Source organism: Bos grunniens, chromosome 25 (assembly GCF_055505025.1).
Source record: "Bos grunniens cultivar Pamir isolate PY7600 chromosome 25, Bosgru_T2T1.0, whole genome shotgun sequence".
In the NCBI taxonomy this organism is placed as follows: domain Eukaryota; kingdom Metazoa; phylum Chordata; class Mammalia; order Artiodactyla; family Bovidae; genus Bos; species Bos grunniens.
Genome location: NC_141189.1, coordinates 39201096 through 39222060, shown reverse-complemented (window position 1 = coordinate 39222060; position 20965 = coordinate 39201096). Strand labels below are relative to the sequence as shown.

Genomic DNA, 20965 nt, shown 5'->3' with positions numbered 1-20965 from the left:
GGAATTGGTTCTTTGTGGAGTCATGGGGGTGGGAAGTGAGGGTTTTCGCCTGACACGGGGCACAGTGCATGTCGCATATAAGTGCTTGCTTGATGTAGAGACTCCATTACAGATCAGAAGAGATGCGCTTGCCTCAAACATCTAGGGGCCCAAAGCATCAGCTCTGGTTTGTGCGTTCCTTCCTCCAGTCTTCCTTCCTTTCCTGTGTCGCAGAGTTCTATGATGCCACCCCCAAGGGGACAGGTTGTCCCGAGCCCCCGTTCCTTCCCTTTTGATCTGGAAACCTGGAGCTCAAGCCTTTCCCTGTGCCAGCCCGCCTGCTGTCCACCCCGCCCCACGGCTCCCTTCCTAGGGCGGAGGCTGAAGGCAGAGGCTGTCCTCAGGACCCCTGAGGACGACTGACATCCCTCCGCCTCTGTTCTTAGGTTGTCTATGCTCAACTAAGAAACCTAGAAATGTACAAGGCAGACCGAAATGAGATGGAGCAGGAGTTGAAAGAGGTGAGTGAGCAGAGACTCCTCTCCCCTACTCCATCCCTGACCCCGAGCCCGGCTCTCCCACTGAGGGAAATGGAATCATCCAGCCAGCACGAAGCCAGGCACACAGACTTCCCAAGCTTCCATCCACCTTTATCATATAGAAAATCCGGGGGAAGTTCTCAAAAGTTGTCCCACCAGTTCTAATTGTCAGCGACTCAGGATTAGTGACAATTTTTTAAACTGAAGTTTAGTTGTTTTACAATGTTAATTACTGCTGTACAGCAAAGCGATGCACACAGTGAAAGTGTTAGACACGCAGTCGTGTCTGTCTCTCTGTGACTCCGTGGACTGTAGCCCACCAGGCTCCTCTGTCCATGGGATTCTCCAGGCAAGAATATTGGAGTGGGTTCCCATTCCCTTCTGCAAGGGATCCTCCCAACCCAGGGACTGAACCCAGGCCTCCTGCATTGCAGGCAAGTTCTTTACCATCTAAGTCACCAGGGAAGCCCAATGTACATGGTATATATACATGTATATGCATTCTTTTCCATTATGGTTTATCCCGGGATATTGAATATAGTTCTCTGTGCTATACGGTAGAGCCTTGTTTATCCATCCTATGTATAAAAGCTTACATCTGCTAACTCCAACCTCCAACTCCGTCTTTCTCCCGACCCCTCCCCCAGCAACCACCAGTCTTTCCCTGTGTCTGTGATGCTGTTTCTGTTTCACAGACGGCTTCATTCGTGTCATGCTTCAGATTCCACATGTAAATGATGTCATGTGGTGCCTGTCCTTCTCTTTCTGGCTTAATTCACCTAGTATGCTGATCTCTAGCTGCATCCGTGTTGCTGCAAATGGCATTATTTTGTTCTTCTTTATGGCCAAGTCATATTCCATGCCACACACACCACATCTTTATCCATTCATCTGTCGATTTTGGTCGTTCATTTTAGTTGTTTCTATGTCTTGGCTATTGTGAATAGTGCTGCTATGAACACAGGCCTGCATGTATCTTTCTGAATTATAGTTTGTGTCAATTTGTTAAGTGAACTTAAAAACCATACCTCAACTTCCCCATCACAGGAAAACCCTGGCTTTGATCTAATAGCTGTGTTTGAGCCGGACCCCAAGGTTGAATTTAAGCCAAGGCTGGGTATCCAGGGTCCCTATCTAGAACAACTGACCAAAGTGATCTGACCTCCCCAAGATCCCCTCTTCTCCCACCCCCACAGCCCTGCCTCCCTGAGTCCCATCTCTCCCCAGAAGGCCGACAAGAGCTCCCTGGCAGGCAAGGCAAGCCGGGCTGACCTGGACACGGTGGCCATGCAGCTGAATGAAATGATTCAGGGCATGCTCTTCAGGGTGGTTGCCAATGAGGATGACTGGAAGAAGGCTGTGGAGCAGTTGGACAAAGAAGTACGTACCAAGGTGAGGAGCTCTGTATTAGTCACCACCTCCTGCATAACAAGCTACCCTGAAATTTAGTGCCTTAAGACAGCAACGTTCAAAGTTTCTGAGGGTCAGGAATTTGGGAGCAGCTTACTGGGTGGCTCAGGGCCTCCCACAAGGCTGCAGTCAGGGTGTCGTCCAGGGCCCGCGTCGTCCAGAGGCTTGACTGGGGCTGGAAGAGCCACTTCCAAGATAGCACCCTCACATAGCTGTGAGCAAGACTTGGCACTTCCTCATCACGAGGTGGCCTCCTTAGGGCTGCTTGAACAGCCTCACAACACGGCAACGAGTGTTCCCCCCGCCAGGAGCATATGATCCAAGAGAGCAAGACAGAAGCTGCAATGTCTTCTCTGACTTAGCCACAGAAGTCACCCTCCATCACTTCTGTAATATCCTGTTGGTTACACAGGTCAGACCTGTTCAATGTGATAGTCGGGGAGCGTGTGGGACATTGACCCATAGTAGTCCTCTCTGGACAGGCAAAGGGACGTGGCGGGCAGAGGGAGCGTCCTGCTGGTCATTTATTTATCCATTCATCATTTAAGGACCACCTGTGTTGAGCCAGACCCTGGGGAAACGTTGATAAGGAGTCATAGCCTTCATTTGTACCGTCCACTAGAGAGACAAGATAAGTCAGGCTAACCCCTTCCATGCTGTGTGGTTCCTGCAGCTGGTGTGACTGGTGTGGATAAAAGCACTGGGGTTTAGAATCAGGCACTTGGGGTCTGAGTCCCAGCCCTGCCGTGATCAGCATTGTGTCCTGAGTTACAGAACCTGTTCAAGTCTTGGTTTTCTCATCTGTAAAGTGAGGATTTATTCACTCATCATCCACCTATTGGGTACCTCTGGTTAAGAAGGATACGACGATAAGCAAAACAGATACGGGACACACTTGTCGTAAAAATCATACAAATCAGTGCAGAATTACAGCTGAAGTAACTCAGTTATCTGCAGAACCACTGACCTGTTTTTCTCCCATAATTCCATGGCAGGGTGAAAAAAAGTGGGACAGAAACTGCTCTAGATTGAAAGAGTCTCAGGAGTCACAACAACCAAATGCAATACATGAGGAGACTTCCCATGTTTCAGTTGCTCCAACTCTGAAAATTGGCTGGAAATTAGATCAAATTCAGGCATGAGTGCTCGTTATGTTAGGTGGGATAATGGTACTGCAGTCATATAAGAAAATCACTAAAATATTTGGGTGGAATGTTGTGATTTCTATAACTTAAAGGAAAAACCAACACTGCATCAATTCCTTGGAGGTCAGGGTTAGGACTCTGCACTTCCACTGTAGGGGTTTGATCCCTGGTCTGGGGACTAAGATCCGGCAAGCTGCACAGCACAGCTGAATAGAGAGGGGGAAAAAAAAGGCAGATGGAGCAATATGTTAATAATGACTAAATCTACATAGTGGATATTTCAGGGTTCATGATTCTAGTCTTTTTCCTCTCTATGTGTCTAAATTTTTTTCCTGATTGAAAGCTTTTTTGTTGTTTGTTGGTTTAAGTGGCCCTGCCCTCACTGCTCTCCTTTTCTTTGTGTATTTTTCATTGTGGGAACATTCACGTGACATAAAATCAACCACTGACAATTTTCAGGTGATGAATCCCGTGGCATTTGTTACTCACAGTGTTGTGTTAGCACCACCTCTCTCTGGTTCTGGCACATTTCCACCCCCCCAGAAGGAGACCCCAGACCCGTGAGGCAGTGACCCCTCACTCCCCCTTCCCCCAGCCCCTGGCAGCCACTAATCTACTCTCTGGATTGGCCAATTTGGGACATTTCATATAAATGAGTCACACAGCATGTGACCTTTAGTGTCTGGTTTCTTGCACTCAGCATCATGTTTTCAAGGTTCACCATGTTGCAACATGGGTTTCCCTGATGGCTTAGATGGTAAAGAATCTGCCTGCTATGCCAGAGACCCGGGTTTGATCCCAGGATCGGGAAGATGCCCTGGAGAAGGGAATGGCAACCCACTCCAGTATACCTGCCTGGAGAATCCCATAAACAGAGGCGCCTTGCAGGCTACAGTCCATGAGTTTGCAAAGAGTTAAGACATGACTGAGTAACTAACATACACATGTTGTCACATAAATCAGAAGTTCATTTTTTCCCGTGACTGAATAACATGGGCAGACAGACAGACCGCATTTTGTTTGTTCATCTGCTGATGGACACGGGTTATTTCCACCTTTGGACTCTTGTGAATAATGCTGCTATGAACATTCGTGAGCAAGTTTTTGTTTGAAGACCTGTTTCCCGTGACTTTGGGTAGATACCCAGGAGTGGTCATTTATTTATCCATTCATCATTTAATGATCACCTGTGTTTGTTTAGTGACCACCAGGAGTGGAATTGCTGGGTCGTATGGTAATTCCATGTTTAACTTTTTGTAGGGGTAATATATTGTGATGTCTGTGATTATTCTTACATGATTCAGAAAACAAACACTTACATACATATGGACAGATAAAGAAGACATTGTGAAATGTTAAGAATTGGTGAATTTAAGTGGATATAGGAGTGTTCTTTGGACTATTCTTGCAACTTGTGTATAGTTTTGGTCTGTGTGTGTGTGTGTGTAGTTTTAAAAGACTGTAGTTGGTCTTGGTTGCAGCACTCAGGATTTTCATCACATCATATGAGATCTTTCATTGCGGTGCACAGATTCTCTAGGTGTGGCTTGCAGGCTTAGTTGCTTAGCTGCGCCGTGGCATGGGGGATCTTAGTTCCCTGACCAGGGATCGAACCTGCATCCCCTGCATTGCAAGGCAGATTCTTAACCACTGGACCACTAGGGAAGTCCACAACCACCTCACTTTTCTTGGTCAATCTTGCTTATTGTTGTTTAGTTGCTAAGTCCTGTCCAACTCTTTTGGGACCCCGTGGACTGTAGCCCTCCAGGTTCCTCTGTCCATGGGATTTCCCAGGCAGGACTACTGGAGTGAGTTGCCGTCAATCTTGTTACTCTCTATAACTTTGCAGGTTGCTGGAGGGAGGCGGAGTGTTTACTTAATTGACTAAACACTCTTCCCTTTGGCTTTTGGCAGCTGGTTCCCAGCGATTTGGATGATCTGAAGAAAGACATGGACGAAGTCTGGAAAGTTGTCAGGAAGCTGCTGATTGAAGGCTTCCATTTTGACCCCGACAATGCTGCCGGCTTTAGGAGGTGAGTTCCTCCAGGGGCGGGGTCCCCTGCAGCCCTTGCAGCTCCCAGAGGCTGCACGGCCCTCCCTCCAGAGAGGAAATGAGAGAGGTTTCCCAGCAGATTCTGGACTCTGGGAGGAAGGACTCAGACCTGTAAACCCGGGGAGGGGGGATGTGGGGTTTCCCAGTGGAGGGAGAGATGAGGCAGAGAGCACCAGAGCTCGGAGATGGGCCTCCCTGGCCTGGGCTCCACGTTCTTTCATGAGGAAACAGAGGGTCAGAGAGGGAGGGGGCCCCTGCGAGGCCACTCAGGGAGCTTGGGCAGACCTGGAACTAGAGCCAGGCCCCCACCCCATCCAGACAGAGCCCCCGGCAGAGGGACCCGATCTTCCTGGGGGGCTCCTGTCCTCAGGTCACCCCTCATGCCCTCCAGTGTCCCACCGTGAAGGGTCGCTCTCCCCGGTTGAGAAGGCCTCCACTGTGTTTGGGGCGAGGAGAGAAACTACAACCACTTTTATCCCCCACTGAGGCCCCAAGTGGCCCCACGTGACGGTCAGCTGGGGCCAGTGGAGCTGAGCTGAGCCAGGCCAGGCCAGAAGGAGTGGGATCTGGGGGGAAGCCCTGGCCCTGAGGCACGGACGGACCTGCAGCCTCCCCCAAGCACTGCCCAGGGCAGGGGTGGCCTCATGGGGCCCAGCCGGGGCGGCGGCTGACGGAGTGGGGTGTCTTCCAGGAAACTGTTTGAGCGGGTGAAATGCATCTCCTGCAACTGGCCCGTGGAGATGATGACCAGCCCGTGAGTACTGCGGGGGTGGTCGGGGACGGGAACATCCATGCACACCGTTCTGTGCACACGATCCCATTAGCTCCCTGGGCAGTACTGTGCCCCTCCCTTCCCCAGTCCCGTCTGCTGCCCGCTGTGTCCAGGAACAGGGTGGACTCCAGAGGAAAAGGGTAAGAGGAAGCTCGGGGAAAGCTGAACCCTGTAGGACTTCCCTGCACATGTTTTTATAGTCTAATACTTTATGTATTGAGGTGAAATTCACATACAAAATCAGCCATTTTAAAGTGGAAAACTCAGTGGGATTTAGTGCATGTGTGTGCATGCTAAGTGGCTTCAGTCATGTCCGATTCTTTGCGACCCTATGAACTGTAACCTGCCAAGGTCTTCTGTCCATGGGATTTTCTAGGCAAGAATACTGGAGTGGGTTACCATTCTCTCCTCCAGAGGGTCTTCCCAACCCAGGGATCTAACCCTGGTCTCTTATGTCTCCTGCATTGGTAGGTGGGTTCTTTACCACTAGCGCCACCTGGGAAACCCCAAATGAAAGTGTAAGTCTCTCGGTCGTGTCTGACTGTGACCACATGGACTGTAGCCTGCCAGGCTCCTCTGTCCATCGAATTCTACAGGCAAGAATACTGGAGTGGGTAGCCATTCCCTTCTCCAGGGAATCTTCCTGACCCAGGGATCAAACTGGGGCCTCCTACATTGCAGGAGGATTCTTTACCATCTGAGGGAAGCCCATTCACCTCAAATTCCAAAATATTTTCATCTCCCCACCACTCAGATCAAGATGTAGAACAGTTCCAGCTCCTCAGAAGGCTGATGCTTTAATTTTTTGTGATGAGGTCAAATACACATAATATAAATTAACCATTTTAAAGTGAACAGTTCAGGGACTTCCCTGGCTATCCTGTGGTTAAGATTCCTTGCTTCCATTACAGGGAAGGGTTACAAATTTGACCCCAGGTCGAGGAATTAAGATCCCACGTGCTGGGTGTTGTGGCCTAAGAAAAAAAAAAGAAAGTGAACAGTTCAGGGACATTTAGTACATTGACAATATGGCCCAACCCCAAAAGGAAACCCCGTGCCCATCCGCAGTCACTTTACATTCTCCACTGAACCCATGGCACCCTCCAACCCACGTCCCATTTCTAGGACTCACCCGTTCTGAGTTTTCCTTTTATCATCAGAACAGTTGTTCTCAATGACCTACGAAGAGGATGGTGGCCCCACGCTGTGGATCTTTCTGGAGGAAAGGCCACGTTTGAGGGTGGGCTTCCAGGAGGAGGTGGGAGCCGGGCCCTCTGCTGGCCACGTGCACCCCCCCTTTGCTCTTGTCCTCCACAGGCAACTCATCACCATTCGCAACACCCACCTGCTGCCATGGCTGCGGCCGGCCAGCGCCAACAGCTACGAGTACCTGCAGCGCCAACAGATGAGGTGAGCAGGTAGGGGTCCGGGCGCAAACTGCAGTCCCAAGACGCAAAGACTGTCCAGGGCACCGCAGCCATCTGTGAGGGACACTGTCCCGGGTGGTGGGGCTGCAGACGGGTGCGTGAGATACTCACGGGGAGAAGAACGAACAGGTTCTCAGGCGTCTGTTGTGGACCAAGAACTGTTAGGTGAGGGAGGGTCTCAAACCTCACACGCCCCTGTGAGTGAGGTTGACAGACTGGCTTCCTGCTGGAAGAAGTGAGTCATGACCCCTCGGGGTCCTCGGGGGGCTTCCCGTGATTGGGCAGGCTCTGTGCCAAGTGCTCTGATAGTTCGGACCTCATTGAAACCTTACACTTTCCCTTTGAGGTCATTCTGCTATCATCCTATTTCACAGTTGAAGAAACTGAGGCTCAGAGAGTTTCAGCCACCGGCCTGAGGTCACAGCTAGCGTATGGCAGGCCTGGCACCTCAACCTTCATGTTTCTCTGCCCCCCGGCCGGCCCCCTAGCCCCAGCCCCGCTCCTCAGCCCCTGACACCCCATGGCTTCATGAGTGCTTCCGACACCTGGGCCCCTAGGCTCGAGGGTGGGGAGTGATAGCTGGACAGCAGCCATGGCCACGTGAAGGTGAGGGGCCTGGGGGCCTGTGCCTGATGCCCCCTTCCCTCGCCTGACTCTTGAGATGAGAGGTTAAGAGGGACGGGTGGTCCAGTGATTAAGACTTAGCCCTTCCAATGCCGGGGGCTTGGGTTTGATCCCTGGTCTGGGAACTAAGATCCCACCTGCCCCACAGTGTGATCAAAAAAAAAAAAAAAAAGAGGTTAAGAGCCTGTTCTTGGCAGGCCAGACCAGGGCCCCAGGTCTCGGGGAACACAGCTCTCAATTTCTGCTCTCTGCCCCAACGGTGTCTGTCTGTCCAGAGTTCCCCAGCTATTGGCCAGGCCCTGGGACCCAACCTGAGGCTCCTCTGGGGCGGAGGTGCCTCCAGGTAGCTGCTGACCCCACTGTCCTGCCCCCAGGGAACAACAGCAGCTGCAGAAACTGCAGAACCTCGGAGTCCCTGAGAGGAGCCTAGACTCACTGGGCCCCCCGCAGGACTGGGGTGATGGCCCCAGAAACGACACCAACCTCGAGTTCAAGCCATACGGCTTGTCGACAGTCTACCCCTATGGGGACCCTGAGTTGTTGGACTATGACTCTGTGAGTCAGGCCACAGCCCCTGGAGGTGGGTGACCCCCGGGGAGGCGGGCCCTGCTGCCCCTGTGGACACTCCCTGACCTGGGGCCTGGGCTGCCTTAACCAGGCTGAGGTGGACCTCCTGGGAGTGGACGGGATCCTGTACAAGGGCCGAATGACCAGCAAGGACAAGAGGCGGCCGCTGACCAGCGCGGAGAAGGAGCTGGCGGGTGAGGAGCGTCAGCCTGCCTGGGCACCCCTGCCTGGGGTCTGCCTTTGCTGGGCAGCGTGAGGCCCCGTGTGAGACAGGTGGGACCCGGAGCTGGCAACACCTGGGACGGGGGCTCTTCACATAGCCGCTGGCAAACGTGGCTCTGTGTGCCAGGCGTGTACTGGGGAGTGGCTGGGGAAGGGCACCAGAGGGCCTCCCTGGAGTGCTGCGTACGATGGGAGAGTCATGACAGGGACACTGGTCCAAGGGAGAGGTCCCAGGCTGTTGTCCCGAGGCCTCAGAAAAGGGAAGAGAGCTTCGCTGGATGAAGGAATCAGCTGGGACGAGAGTGCTCTGGGGAGGGGGTACGGGCAATAGCAGCCGCAAAGGAGCTGTGCTGGGTGCGAGGCAGGCCCGGCTGGGAACTCAGGAAGGTGACTCTACCTGGGCCGGGGTCGGGCGTGATGAGGAGAAGACAAGGACAGGCCAGGAGGCCTGTGTCCGGACTGTCACAGGTCAGGGAGGGCTGGGCCCGAGGGAGACGGGGAATGAGTCACTCCGGTTGCTGCACCATTGTGGCTCTGGCTCCAGCTGGCTCTGGCTGGGGACCCTGGGGACTCAGCTCCAGCACTGGGCCAGAAGCACCCAAAGGGGCACCTTCTCTGTGCCTTTGAGGTTCCCCTGTCTGGGAAGAGGGGCTCCACACACTGCCCTAGTGGGGTTCGTCCAGGAGCCACAGAGTCCCGGCTGTGGTGTCCCCCATCACCCCATTTGCCTCCACTGACTTGAGAACAAGCATGAGACACCTAAGCCCTGGTGTGCGGGAGAAGACTGCGGCCTGCTTTAGTGCCCTGGGGCCGCAACAGACGTCCACCGGCTGGGCGCCTGGAGAGGACAGCAGTGAGCTCTCTCAGTTAGGAGGCCAGACATCCCAAATCAAGGTGTGGGCAGGGCCGTGCGCCCTCCTAAGGCCCCAGTGGAAGACCCCTCCTGCCTCTTGCAGCTTCTGGGGGCCCCAGGCATTCCTGGGCTTGTGGCTGCATCACTCCCGTCTCTGCCTCTGTCTTTGAGTGGCTTCTCCCCGTGTCTCTTCCTCTTCTGTCTCTTAACTCAGATGGCCTCACCTCAAGAAGTGTGTGTGCTCAGTTGCTCAGTCACGTCCGTCCGACTCTTTGCAACCCTCTCCAGGCTCCTCTGTCCATGGGATTTTCCAGGCAAGAATACTGGAGTGGGTTGCCATTTCCTCCTCCCATCTCAAGATCCTTCACTTATTTACATCTGCAGGCACCTTTTCTTCAAACAAGGTCACATTCACAGGTTCCGGGGGCCATGTCTTTTGGGGGGCTGCCATTCAACCCACCACAGGCCCCTGCCCTGATCCAGTGGGGCAGGACACATCTCGAGCCCTTTATTTCCCCAGACCATGCATGTCACCCTTGCAGTGTTAACAGCTCCATGTGGACAAGGTTTGGCTGCTCCAGGCCCCGGGAGAGGGAAAGAGACTATCAGAAAGAGACTCAGGCCAGGCCTCTAGGACCACCAGGCAGGATGACAGCAACGGTGGCGAACACTGAATGGGCTCAACTTCTTTCTTTTTAAAAATATTTTTATTTATTCTGTTTGGTCACGCCACATGGCATGCGGGATCTTAGTTCCCTGACCATGGATCAAACCCGCGCCTCCTGCGGTGGAAGCGCAGAGTCTTAACCACTGAACTGTCAGGGAAGTCTCTAATGAATCCAACTCCTTGCCATGCCCTGCACTGCCTCCTTTCACTCTGCAAGAGCCAGGGAGGCATTGCACAAACGAGCAAGTGAGGGCTGCTTGCCTGCTCCCCTTTGGTGGAGGGGCCAGAGTGACATACAGACCCCACCCTCGTCCCCCATCATCGGTCAGACGGTGACCCCCTCCACCCAGCTGCCCCAGACTGTCACCGGAGCAAGGGGCTTTTCTCCCCTCCAGTTCCACGCAACAAAGCAGGACTGAACCAGGACGCCTCATTGCTTTATCTTGCTTGGGGGCCACAAAGTCTAACTGGCAATTGGGATCACTTTAAAACCTGCCTGTGGCTGGATTTTTTTGACCAGGTTGTGTTATTGCTCGTTTGTTACTCGAAAGAATATTTGGGCATGCTAAGTCGCTTCAGTCTTGTCTAACTGTGCGACCCTATGGACTGTAGCCCACCAGGGTCCTCTCCATGGGACTCCACAGCCAGGAATACTGGAGTGGGTTGCCATTTCCTCCTCCAGGGGATCTTCCCGACCCAGGATCAAATCCGTGTCTCTTACATCTCCTACATTAGCAGGCAGGTTCTTTACCACTAGCGCCACCTGGGAAGCCCAATCCAAGACACACCCAGAACCTAAACCTAAACTAGGTGACGCGAACCCTGCCCAGGGCCAGCCTGGTCTCATGCGTCCATCTGTCCTTTGCCCGCAGGGCCACTGAGGGCCGTCCCGCCAGCCTGTGCCCTCCCCTCCGATGCCCACACTGTGGCCAGGATCTCAGGCGGGCCAGAGGAACCCCTGGTGCCTAGTGAACAGTGCCCCCAACAGGAGGCTGGACTTCCAGAGAAGTCTCAGTGCAGGGAGGGCTGAGAATAGGCAGGGCTGAGGTAGGCAGAGGTGGCTGGGTCACAGATGGAGGCGGAGGCGCCTCACCAGTCTGGCTGCTGTCCTCACCAGCCCTGGGTGGATGGCCGTCGTTGACCCCTCCTCACCCCCTCATCCTTCCAGCACCTTCACTCTCACGGCCTCTTCCCTGCACGTTCCCACCTCATGCACTGGCCTCTGGTCTGGGAGGCTGGCCATGGAGATTCTTGGCTGGACCCCCGTCCAGAAAGGGTGAAGGATGGAGCCAGACCCCAAAAGCCATGTATTGTGCGACGCCCTCCTATGAAGTGTCCAGAACAGGCAGGTCTCGAGACGGAAAGCAGGTTCGTGGTCGCCAGAGCTCAGGGGAGGGGAGAACAGGGGTGACTCACTCATGGGTACCAACCTCTTTTAAGGGTGATGAGATGTTCGGGAACTGGATGGGTATGGCGGCCACACAGCCTTGTGAATGAACTTGATGCTACCGAAGTGTTCACTTTGAATAATTAATTTTATGTGAATTTTACCTCAAAAAAGTGTTTCCCAGGTAGCACTAGTGGTAAAGAATCCACCTGCAATGCAGGAGACCTAAGAGACGTGGGTTTGATCCCTGAGTCTGAAAGATGTCCTGGAGGAGGAAACGGCAACCCACTCCAGTATTCTTGCCTGGAGAATCCCATGGCCAGAGGCGCCTGGCGGGCTATTTCCATGAGGTTGCAAAGAGTTGGACACGGCTAAAGTGACTCAGCACGTACATACCTTTAAAAAAAAGTGCTCACAGAGAAGATGAAGGACAGGGAGGTGGAGCGGGGCACTGCGGTGGCCGGCCCTGGTGGGAGTCGCTAAGAACTGGCAGCCTCCATCTGTCTACGCTAGAATAAGGGCTCTCTCCTCCCTGGCCTTGAGTTACTTTCAGAAAGGGTTTTCCTAACACCTCCGCCTTGAGAAGGGGAGGCGGGGAGGGAAGAAGGGGCTTCCCTGCACGAGTAGGTGGGGGTTGGGTGTGTGAAGAGGCGGGATAGGGGCCGCAGGGCAGGTCCCATTGGAGTGAAGGGCCTTTGTGGGCACCAGAGGACGGGATGTGGGCCTCCAGGTGGGCAGAGCCCTGGGGGCGCCCCCACCCACGCTTGTCTCTTCCCCTTTCTTCTCCGCTAAGCTGTGAAGGTCCCACATCCCCCTGCCCGAAGCCCGCATGAGGGTACCCGCCTGAGCACCCTATTTGGTGCCATCTCCTCCGGTGAGTAGCTGCCCCCCAGCTCCCTGGCCCAGCTGGGATTCCAGTAGCGTGTCTGGGCCCCCATTCCCAGCCTCAGGCTTTCCAGCCCCACCTCACCCATCTCTCCCCTGCCCAGACCCAGAAGGCCAGAGAAGGTCCCTTCAGCAACCTCCTCCTGGCACCCAGTGCCCTGAGCAGGGGCTCCCAGCCATCCAGGGCTCCAGCTTCACCCTCCAGCCATGCCTCCTGGTCCAGGTGCCATCCCTGGGGCCCAGGGCTGGAGTCTGTATTCCCGGAGTCGAGCTGGCTGCAGGGCTGGGATAAGGGTGCCCATTCATTCCTTCGGGCCTCTCCGCTGGGGAACCGAGAGCCGAGTCAGGGGGGTGGGGTGGGGGGGCAGCTGAGGTCACGACTCCTCGAGTCTCATCACCAACCTGAGCGCGTTTTACAGCACACAGAGTACTTCCTCCACTCTCACCTCACCCCATCCTTATCTCATCTACTGTCCCGGCTGGGGAGGCCGCTACAGCAGGGGAGCTGAGGCACAGTGACCTTGAACTGGGGAATCCCGGCCTCCAAGCCTCGTTTTCTCTAGGCTGCCCTGCTCCATGTCCTCGTCCACCTCTGGTTTCATCTATCTTGGATGGATAGATGAAACTACCCATCCCCCAGGATGGATACTCCTACCCCCACCCAGGAAGTGTCAGATGCCCTGGCTGGGTGATCAGAGGTGAACACTCCCAGTCTTGGGGCTTCTCTTTTCCTTAGAGGGGATGGCCCCGTCGGGCCAGCCTCTCTCCAGAATGTTCTTGGGACACCTCGTGGGTCTCTCCTGCCCCTCCCGCCCACTGCAGCCCTGCCCCCCCGCGTCAGCATGGGCTCAGCCGCCTCGGGCCCTCTGCCGACGATGCCCGCTCGGCCTCCGTCTCTCCCGCCCGTGCTGCTGCTGCCACCACTGACGCCATCTCTGCAGGACCCTAAGCTGGGCCCCCAGCCGGCCCCAGGGGCTGCCAGGCACCCACGGTCCCTGCGCCTCGAGTCCCGAGCCAGCCTGCAGTCCGCCAAGGAGCCCAGCAACCCGTGAGCCCTGCGCCCGCCCCCTCCCCACCGGCATCTCCACCCTCCCCCGCAAGGCAGAGACACTGCCCTGGGCAAGGTGCGGGGGTCCTGGGCTTAAGGGAGGGGTCTCCACAAGGGACTCATTTTGACCCAGTAGCTGCTTTTAACTTGGTATGGATACACCCGACACAATCCATCTCATGTTACGTTTCATGGAGAACGCAGCTTTCTTGCTAGACTGAATTTTCCACTAAACCAATTGAATTCCTTGACCCATTTTCAATACAGCACAGTTACAGTGGTTTTAAAAAACAATCACTTTCCTTTTTATTTTGCTGAAATGATTTCATCAGGATGCGTTCCAATCACAGCCGATACCGCTGTCCATTTTCTTTAGCGAGCGTTATTTCTCCCAGGACCGGTTTTCTCATGGGAACCGGGTTTTACTGCATGCATGCTTTTTTACTGTCTGTTGATTCTTTCCACCAGTAATCACTGTTATGAGTTGGGTGTTTAAAGAATCTGATTGTTTGTATTTACTTCTGGCTAATCCACAAGACACTTGGAGCAAAAGCCCTGGAATCCTCCAGGACCGCTCCATCCTGTTTGGCATCTTGCTGGTTCTTTGGGTCACGTGCTCACTGTCTGTGTGCTTGGTGGACTGACCACCAAAGCATGCTCATCTGGGGTTCCATGACTGGCCCTGGGGCAAAGAGCAGCGCGCTCATACCTGCCTGATGGGTCCCTCAGGCCGTGTGGTTTCTGTCCCTGGGATGGTTTTGTGAGTGTGTGAACGCACCACAGGGCTTGGGAAATCTTAGTTACCCGACCAGGGATCGAACCCCTGCCCCCTGCATTGGAAGCGCAGAGTCTTAATCACTGTACCACCAGGGAAGTCCCTGGGTGGTTTATCGGTCCCCCTTCTCCCTCTCGGGCTTCCCTGGTGGTTCAGCAGTAAAGATTCCACCTGAAAAAAAAAAAAAAAAAGATTCCACCTGCAAGGCAGGGGATGTACGAGACACAAGTTCGATGCCTGGGTTGGGAAGATCCCCTGCAGGAGGGCATGGCAACCCAGTCTAGTATTCTTGCCTGGAGAGTCCCATGGACAGAGGAGCCTGGCTGGCTATAGTCCAGAGGGTTGCAGAGAGTCGGATGCGACTGAAGCGACTGAGCACGCACGCTTCTTCATCTCAGTTTGGCTGTTTCTCCCTTTCCACCCCTAGGTTGTCCAGTTGCACCCTCCACCCTTTGTATGCTTCCTGACACTTCTGTCACATTCCACAAAGACTAAAAAAAAGCTTCCTTCTGCCTGGTTTTGGGGCACACCTCCCCCTAGCATCCACCAGAGGCCCCTGGGGTGGTGGAGCGAGTCAGGGAGTTGGGTGGGGGGCGGCGAGCTGCCCTGGGGATCCCCCCTGGGGGCATCAGGGCGCTGGCATGGCAGAGGATCCTCTGGACCAGTGGCCAAAGGCGTCCTGGGTGCTGAGTGCCTACCCCCCCGACCCCCAGTGATCCCCCAGCCCCGCCTCCCCTCCCACGCACCCCCTCCTGGACCTGACTTCTCTTTTCTTTCTCCGAGGACTGCGTCCAAATGAAGCCGAGCGCTTCCTGAGCCCCGTGACCTACGCCGCCTTGGGGGACATCAGCCAGTGCAGCCCTGGCCCCACCCCCGTAGCAGAGATGAGTATTTTTATCAACTTCTCCCCAGAATAAAACCTTTTACTTTTCTGACTGTGGATGAGGGTGACTGGCCCCATGCCCTCTGCAGTGGCTGGCCTTGCCCGTCCCACATGGGTGGGTGGGCCTGTCAGCCCCGTGCCAGCCACCACCCCACCGGGGCTGAATCTCCACAGAGAATCATGACAACCCTCCCCTGCCCCATCACACACGCCCCCACGGCACAGTGCCCTGTGCGGCCCTGGCCCTGAGTGGTGGGCCTTACCCAGGCTCACACGGTAAGGTGTGGCTTACCCAGGAGGCTGTGGTGTGACTTACCCAGGCTCACACGGTAAGGCCTCAGCTCTCCAGCCACCTGCCCAGGAGGCCGTGCTTCCTGGGTGCCGGACACTGGTGTAAGGAGTCCAACTTCCAACACCTCTCCCGTGTGGCCTGGGCTTGGGCCAGAGGAGAGGTGGGGGCCCCAGGAAAGCGCCCGAGCCAGGCGCGGTCAGGCTTGTGTTCTGCCGCCTCGACATGTGGGGACTCACAGCAGCCAAGCCCTGCTCTCTCAGCCCCTGGTAGCTGCCTTCCAGCCCATTTTTTCAATTTACAGATGGAGTCAGTGCTTGAGTGGGCTCCTGAAGCCCGGGGATGGAGGGGTGAGCCAGGTAGGGCCCTGGGTAACTGTTTGCCCAGGGACGGGTCTCCTGGGTGCTTGGGAAGGAGGGGGGCGGTGAGCCCACCTGCAGCCAGCCAGGAGCAGTCTTGAAGATGACAGTTCTGTCCCCCATGGGGGCTGGTGGGGAAGCCAGCTTTTGGCCTGATTGCAGGCGGGAGCTGGAGGCAGAATCCTTGCCAAGGAGAAGGGCAGAAACCCCCCTGCCCTGTTCCGGACCCCGGGGGCGGGGGACCTGCTGGCCTTGGCAGCTGGGAGGGCGGTGCTGCACCTCCTCCTGTCGGGCTGAGGGGGTTGGGGGGGGCCGATGCTCAGCAGGGTGTCCACCCCCCAGCAGGGGAAGGTGCTTCAGGAGTGGGTGAAACCGGGGGTGGGGTCAGTAGAGGGGGCACTTTTGAAGGCCCTGGGTCCCACCTCCTGCTCTGCTGGGGGACCACAGTTCCTGGCTGGGCCAGGCTGGACAAGGAGTAGTGTGACCAACTGTCCTGGTCTGCCTTCGAGTGAAGAGGGATCCCTGGAACTTTCTGTTTTAAGGCTCAGATGAGGGGATTCCCTGGTGGGCCAGTGGTTAGGACTCCAGGCTTTCACTGCCAAAAGTTCCAGGTTCAATCCCTGGTTGGGGAACTAAGATCCCACAAGCCGTGTGGTGCAGCCAAAAAAAAAAAAAAAATTCTTTATAAAAACATTTGCTAGGTTTCAATATTGCAGGAATGCAAATTCCCCATAATGGCTATTTTGATGGTGTTGTTGCTGTGAAAAAAGCACATTAAAACTTGCCTCCCTGGAGGTCCAGTGGTTAGGACTCCAGGCTTTCACTGCCAAAGGTTCCAGGTTCAATCCCTGGTTGGGGAACTAAGATCCCCAAAGCCTTGAGGTGCAGCCAAAAGAAAAAAGACTGAGATGAATCAGCCCTGTGGAGAGGGAGGTACACAGGCTGGCCTGGCATGAGGGGCACAGATGAGATGGCTCTGGCCAAGCAGAGAATCCTACCTCGGTGTGTTGCATGGTGACTGCTCTGCACCCCAAAACCAGCTCCACAACCCACCAATGCAAATGAAAGGGTCACTGAAGGTTCTCTTCCTTTCAAAGACCACAGACTCATTAACCCTAAGGTATGCACCACTGACAGCATGTGTCCCAGACCAGATGGTGTGCCTTGGAGAAGGCACCACAGGACCCCGCCTTGTGGCTCGCCTGCAACGTGGGAGACCTGGGTTTGATTCCTGGGTTGGGAAGATCCCCTGGAGAAGGGAACGGCTACCCACTCCAGTGTTCTGGCCTGGAGAATTCCATGGACTGTATAGTCCGTGGGGTCGCAGAGTCAGACATGGCTGAGGGATTTTCACTTTCAGGACCCCAAAGCAGGCCGCCAGGGGGCACCGGAGGAAAGGCCTTCTGGGCAGGGACGTCTTAGGGGCACATGGGTCTCCCTGGCACCACTCCCTTGGCTGACTTGAGCCCTGACTTTCCATGGATTCGAGAGCTCTAAGCAGAGACCCTCCAAATACACACAACCTCCAGAGAAGGGCTTCTCTTCTCTCTCCCCTTCCTCTTGCTCTCAACTTTTCCTAGATCCATAGAAAATGAGCCCCCCCCCCCAATATTTGCACCTCATATCTCCCAGGAGATGAGAAAGGGCCAGAAAGCTGAGCAGAACTCTGCCAGCAGGCTCCTGGTGCCTCATGCTGGGCTGGCCTCAGCCATCCAGGGACCCAGCACCCTTACACCCCTAAAAGAGCTGCGTTCTTCTAAGACTTACTTGAAATACATATATTTCCCAAACATCAACTGTGGCTAAGCAACCGGAGACCTTTCCAAATGCAGGAACTGGAAATAGCCCTTGCCTCAAAAGATCTCCTTTTGGCCAACCCGGGCGGCCTCCCCAACACAGACACCAGGAGGAACTGGAGTCAAAGCCCTCATCTGTCCTTAGAGGAGTCTGGCTATGAAAAGACCCTCAGAGACCTCCAGGGCCACAGCGGCCCCGCCGGCCGCCAGGCTGTGGGGGAACAGTCTTGGGAGCCGCGTGGTTTTCTGCTTCGGCTACAGTGTTCTCAGGGGCCCTGAGTGTCTGCCTCCATCCAGGGGAATCTCAGAACAAGCCCTTCTCTTCACAGCTCTGAAGGAGGCACCCTGCCTGCCTGCAGAAAGCATTTCAGAGCCTCCTTTCACCCCTCCGGTCCCCCCTCCCCTGACAGAGCAGGACATCTACTTTCACAGATGCTCCTGGGGAAGAGCAAATCTCTTTCAGAGACGCCAGCTGACTTGAGGTGCAAGGCAGACACAGCCACCATGGTGGCCAGAGGAGTGGCTGGCCAGCCAGGGCCAGGCTGGGAGGCCTCCCACCGTGATGGGTCAACTTCAACCAGCTGTGGCCTTAAGGGAACTTGGGCCAGATGTGACAAACGTCCAAGGTAAGCTGGAAGTGGAGCTTTTCATGTAAACTGATTTTAGAGTGCTGGCCAACAAATCGAGCCCAACGGCACACACCAGGGGCCTCCGAGTCTGAAAACCCTTAAGATGCCCGATCATTTAATGGGCTTCCCAGGAGGCGCTATTGATAAAGAACCCGCCTATCAATGCAGGAGACATGAGCGACGCAGGTTTGATCCCTGAGTTGGAAGATCCCCTGGAGGAAGGCATGGCAACCCACTCCAGTATTCTTGCCTGGAGAATCCTATGGACAGAGGAGCCTGGTGGGCTAGAGTCCATGGGGTCGCAGAGTCGGACACGACCAAAGTGACTTTGCATGCATGCACAATCATTGAAGAACAGGGCCCACCCACGTCAAGTCACATGGGGAGGCTAGGCCTCCATGTCCATCTGCAGTCGTGTCCCCTCGTCAGAAAGGAAAGCTCCAATCACATTCTTCCCGGAACCTCTGGGATGCAAATGGTGTTTTCAGAGTGAAATTTTTGGAAACAAAGTGATGGAGCTCAAGTCTGGTGATCAGGTGGGTGGTGATGAAGCCCAGAGGCTGGTCTTCATGTGTTGTTGAGGAGGCTCCAGGAAGTGCCAAAACGGACAGCTAAGAATGGCTGTAAATGTGACTGTTCCGTTTGTACCTCATCTTTGCATTTTAGCCAGTTTGCACTTGCACATGTGGTGGGAGGTGATTACTGACTCCTCCTGTCTTGCTTCTGAGCCTCCAGGCTTGGAGAAGTTGAAGTTCCAGGTTCTGTGTTGCCCTTGAGTTCCATCCGGAGTGCTTGACATCTATGTGGGCCCACCTCTGCCTCCCCTCGCGTCTCCCACCCCCTTTTGCAGCCCTTTGCCTGTCTGGGAGGTGCTCAGCGGAGGAGGAGGGAGGGTGTGCGTGGGGCTTCCAGCAAACCTGGCAAGGTCTGGGCACTGGTGGAAAGCTGTAGCCCCACCCTCCGCTCCCTCCTGCTCTGGTTCCCAGCGTGCCCAGGGCCCTCATTAGAAATCAGATTCCTGGGCCCTCCTCCTCAAGCACCCAGGGGACACTTGTGCTCTACAGGCTGGAGGGTCACGAGTCTAGTGGGCTCCCGCTTGCCACGAGGGGCTTGTGTTCCATGAGTCATTTTCTATCAGTCACCTGGAAGCTGCTTCAAGAACAGCTATGACATAAGTGACGTGCCGTAGTTTACCCTTTTAAAGTGTATGATTGAGTGGTTTCTAGTACATTCACAACTTGATCACTAATGCCCTGGGGAATGTTTAAAACTATTGTCAGGACTCCACCCCAGAGACCAATGCTGTGGGCCCCCAGGGGGCTCCCCGGAGGCCCTGCGGCTCTCCACTGGGGTGACTTTGCCTGCAGACACTTCTAGTTGTCCTAACTGGGCGCTGCTACTGGTTCGAACTCATGGAAAGGGGTCAGGGGTGCTGCACAGGACACCCCAGTGTCTGGAGTGCCCACACTGGAAAAGCTGCATCTACAGGAAACTTAAGTCCTTCCAGGACCTCCTCCTGGGGCCTCCAGGCCTGGCCCCTGGTGGCCTCTGGAGACAGAAGTGGGCTTGGTCAGGTTGGGATTCTCACCCTTGAATGTCCACAGGGCACGTGAGGATCCTGTTCAAAGCAGATTCTGACTCAGGAGGTCTGGGCTGGGGTTAGAGAGAGAGGTCGTTCTGCATCTCTGACAAGCTCCCGTGGGACCCAGCTGGTCTGGTGACCACACTTGAGGAGTGAGGGTATAGTTCCCACAGGCCACCCTGAGGCCAGCGTGGGGGTGGGGAGCCTGAGTGGACATTCTGGACCGTGCACCCTCTTGCATGGCTCCAGTGGGTATGGCCACCTCAGTCGTCTGGCCACTGGGGAGCTCACACTCACCCACAGAAGCACTTCCTTGCCTCCTACACTTGGAAGGGGGTGTGGCAGCTTCCTGAGAACTGCTGCTAAGTCTCTTCAGTCGTGTCCGACTCTGTGTGACCCCATAGACGGCAGCCCACCAGGCTCCCCCATCCCTGGGATTCTCCAGGCAAGAACACTGGAGTGGGTTGCCATTTCCTTCTCCAATGCATGAAAGTGAAAAGTGAAAGTGAAGTCACTCAGTCTTGTCCTACCCTCAGCGACCTGAGAACTGTCTTCCCTCCAAAAGGATGAAAGAGCTGCAGTGAATGTTCAGGAGCTCAGGACAGCCTCCTCTCTCCCCCCCCAGGCACCCGAGGCAGAGCTGTGCCCCTGCCCCCAAAGGCCATTAGAAGGGTGGGCTTCAAGGTGAGGACATGAGCAACAGCTGCAGTGGGGGTGCTGCAGTCACTCCTGTGACCAGTGGGGGCCTCTAGTGAGGCTTTCCAGACCCCAACAGGGCAGCAACAGGCTGTGTGGTGACCCCGGGGAGTGGCAGCGGGGCTGCCGCTGGCAGGTGCTGAGGTGCCTGCCAGCCAGATCTTCTGAAACAGAACTCTCCACCCCCAGGCACTGTCCAATGGGCTGAGTGGGGTAGGCCTCCTGACTAGGAAGTCAGTCCACTGGTGACCATCTGCAGGGGCCCACGTCCCCTTACTCCCCCAAGTTCCAGCCTCACCAAGGGGTGCAAGGTCTAGGCTGCCTTCTCTCAAAGCTGCCCCAGGGCAGAGTCGTGCCCAGCTTCTCCCTTAGAGGAGT

The 20965-nt window shown here is 55.2% G+C and overlaps 1 protein-coding gene across 1 annotated transcript in view; it reads left to right on the top strand.

Annotated features, from left to right (window-relative positions):
• Nucleotides 1-13713, top strand: part of C25H16orf96 (chromosome 25 C16orf96 homolog) — a 35098-nt gene extending 21385 nt beyond the window's left edge. Inside the window, exons 8-16 of the mRNA XM_086375953.1 lie at nt 426-500; nt 1746-1910; nt 4988-5106; nt 5818-5880; nt 7216-7308; nt 8324-8504; nt 8608-8710; nt 12439-12519; nt 13353-13713. Of these exons, the coding sequence (XP_086232079.1) occupies nt 426-500; nt 1746-1910; nt 4988-5106; nt 5818-5880; nt 7216-7308; nt 8324-8504; nt 8608-8710; nt 12439-12519; nt 13353-13582 (1110 nt within the window). The 3' untranslated portion in view covers nt 13583-13713. The remainder of the gene's footprint in view (nt 1-425; nt 501-1745; nt 1911-4987; nt 5107-5817; nt 5881-7215; nt 7309-8323; nt 8505-8607; nt 8711-12438; nt 12520-13352) is intronic.
• The last annotated feature ends 7252 nt before the right edge of the window (nt 13714-20965 follow it).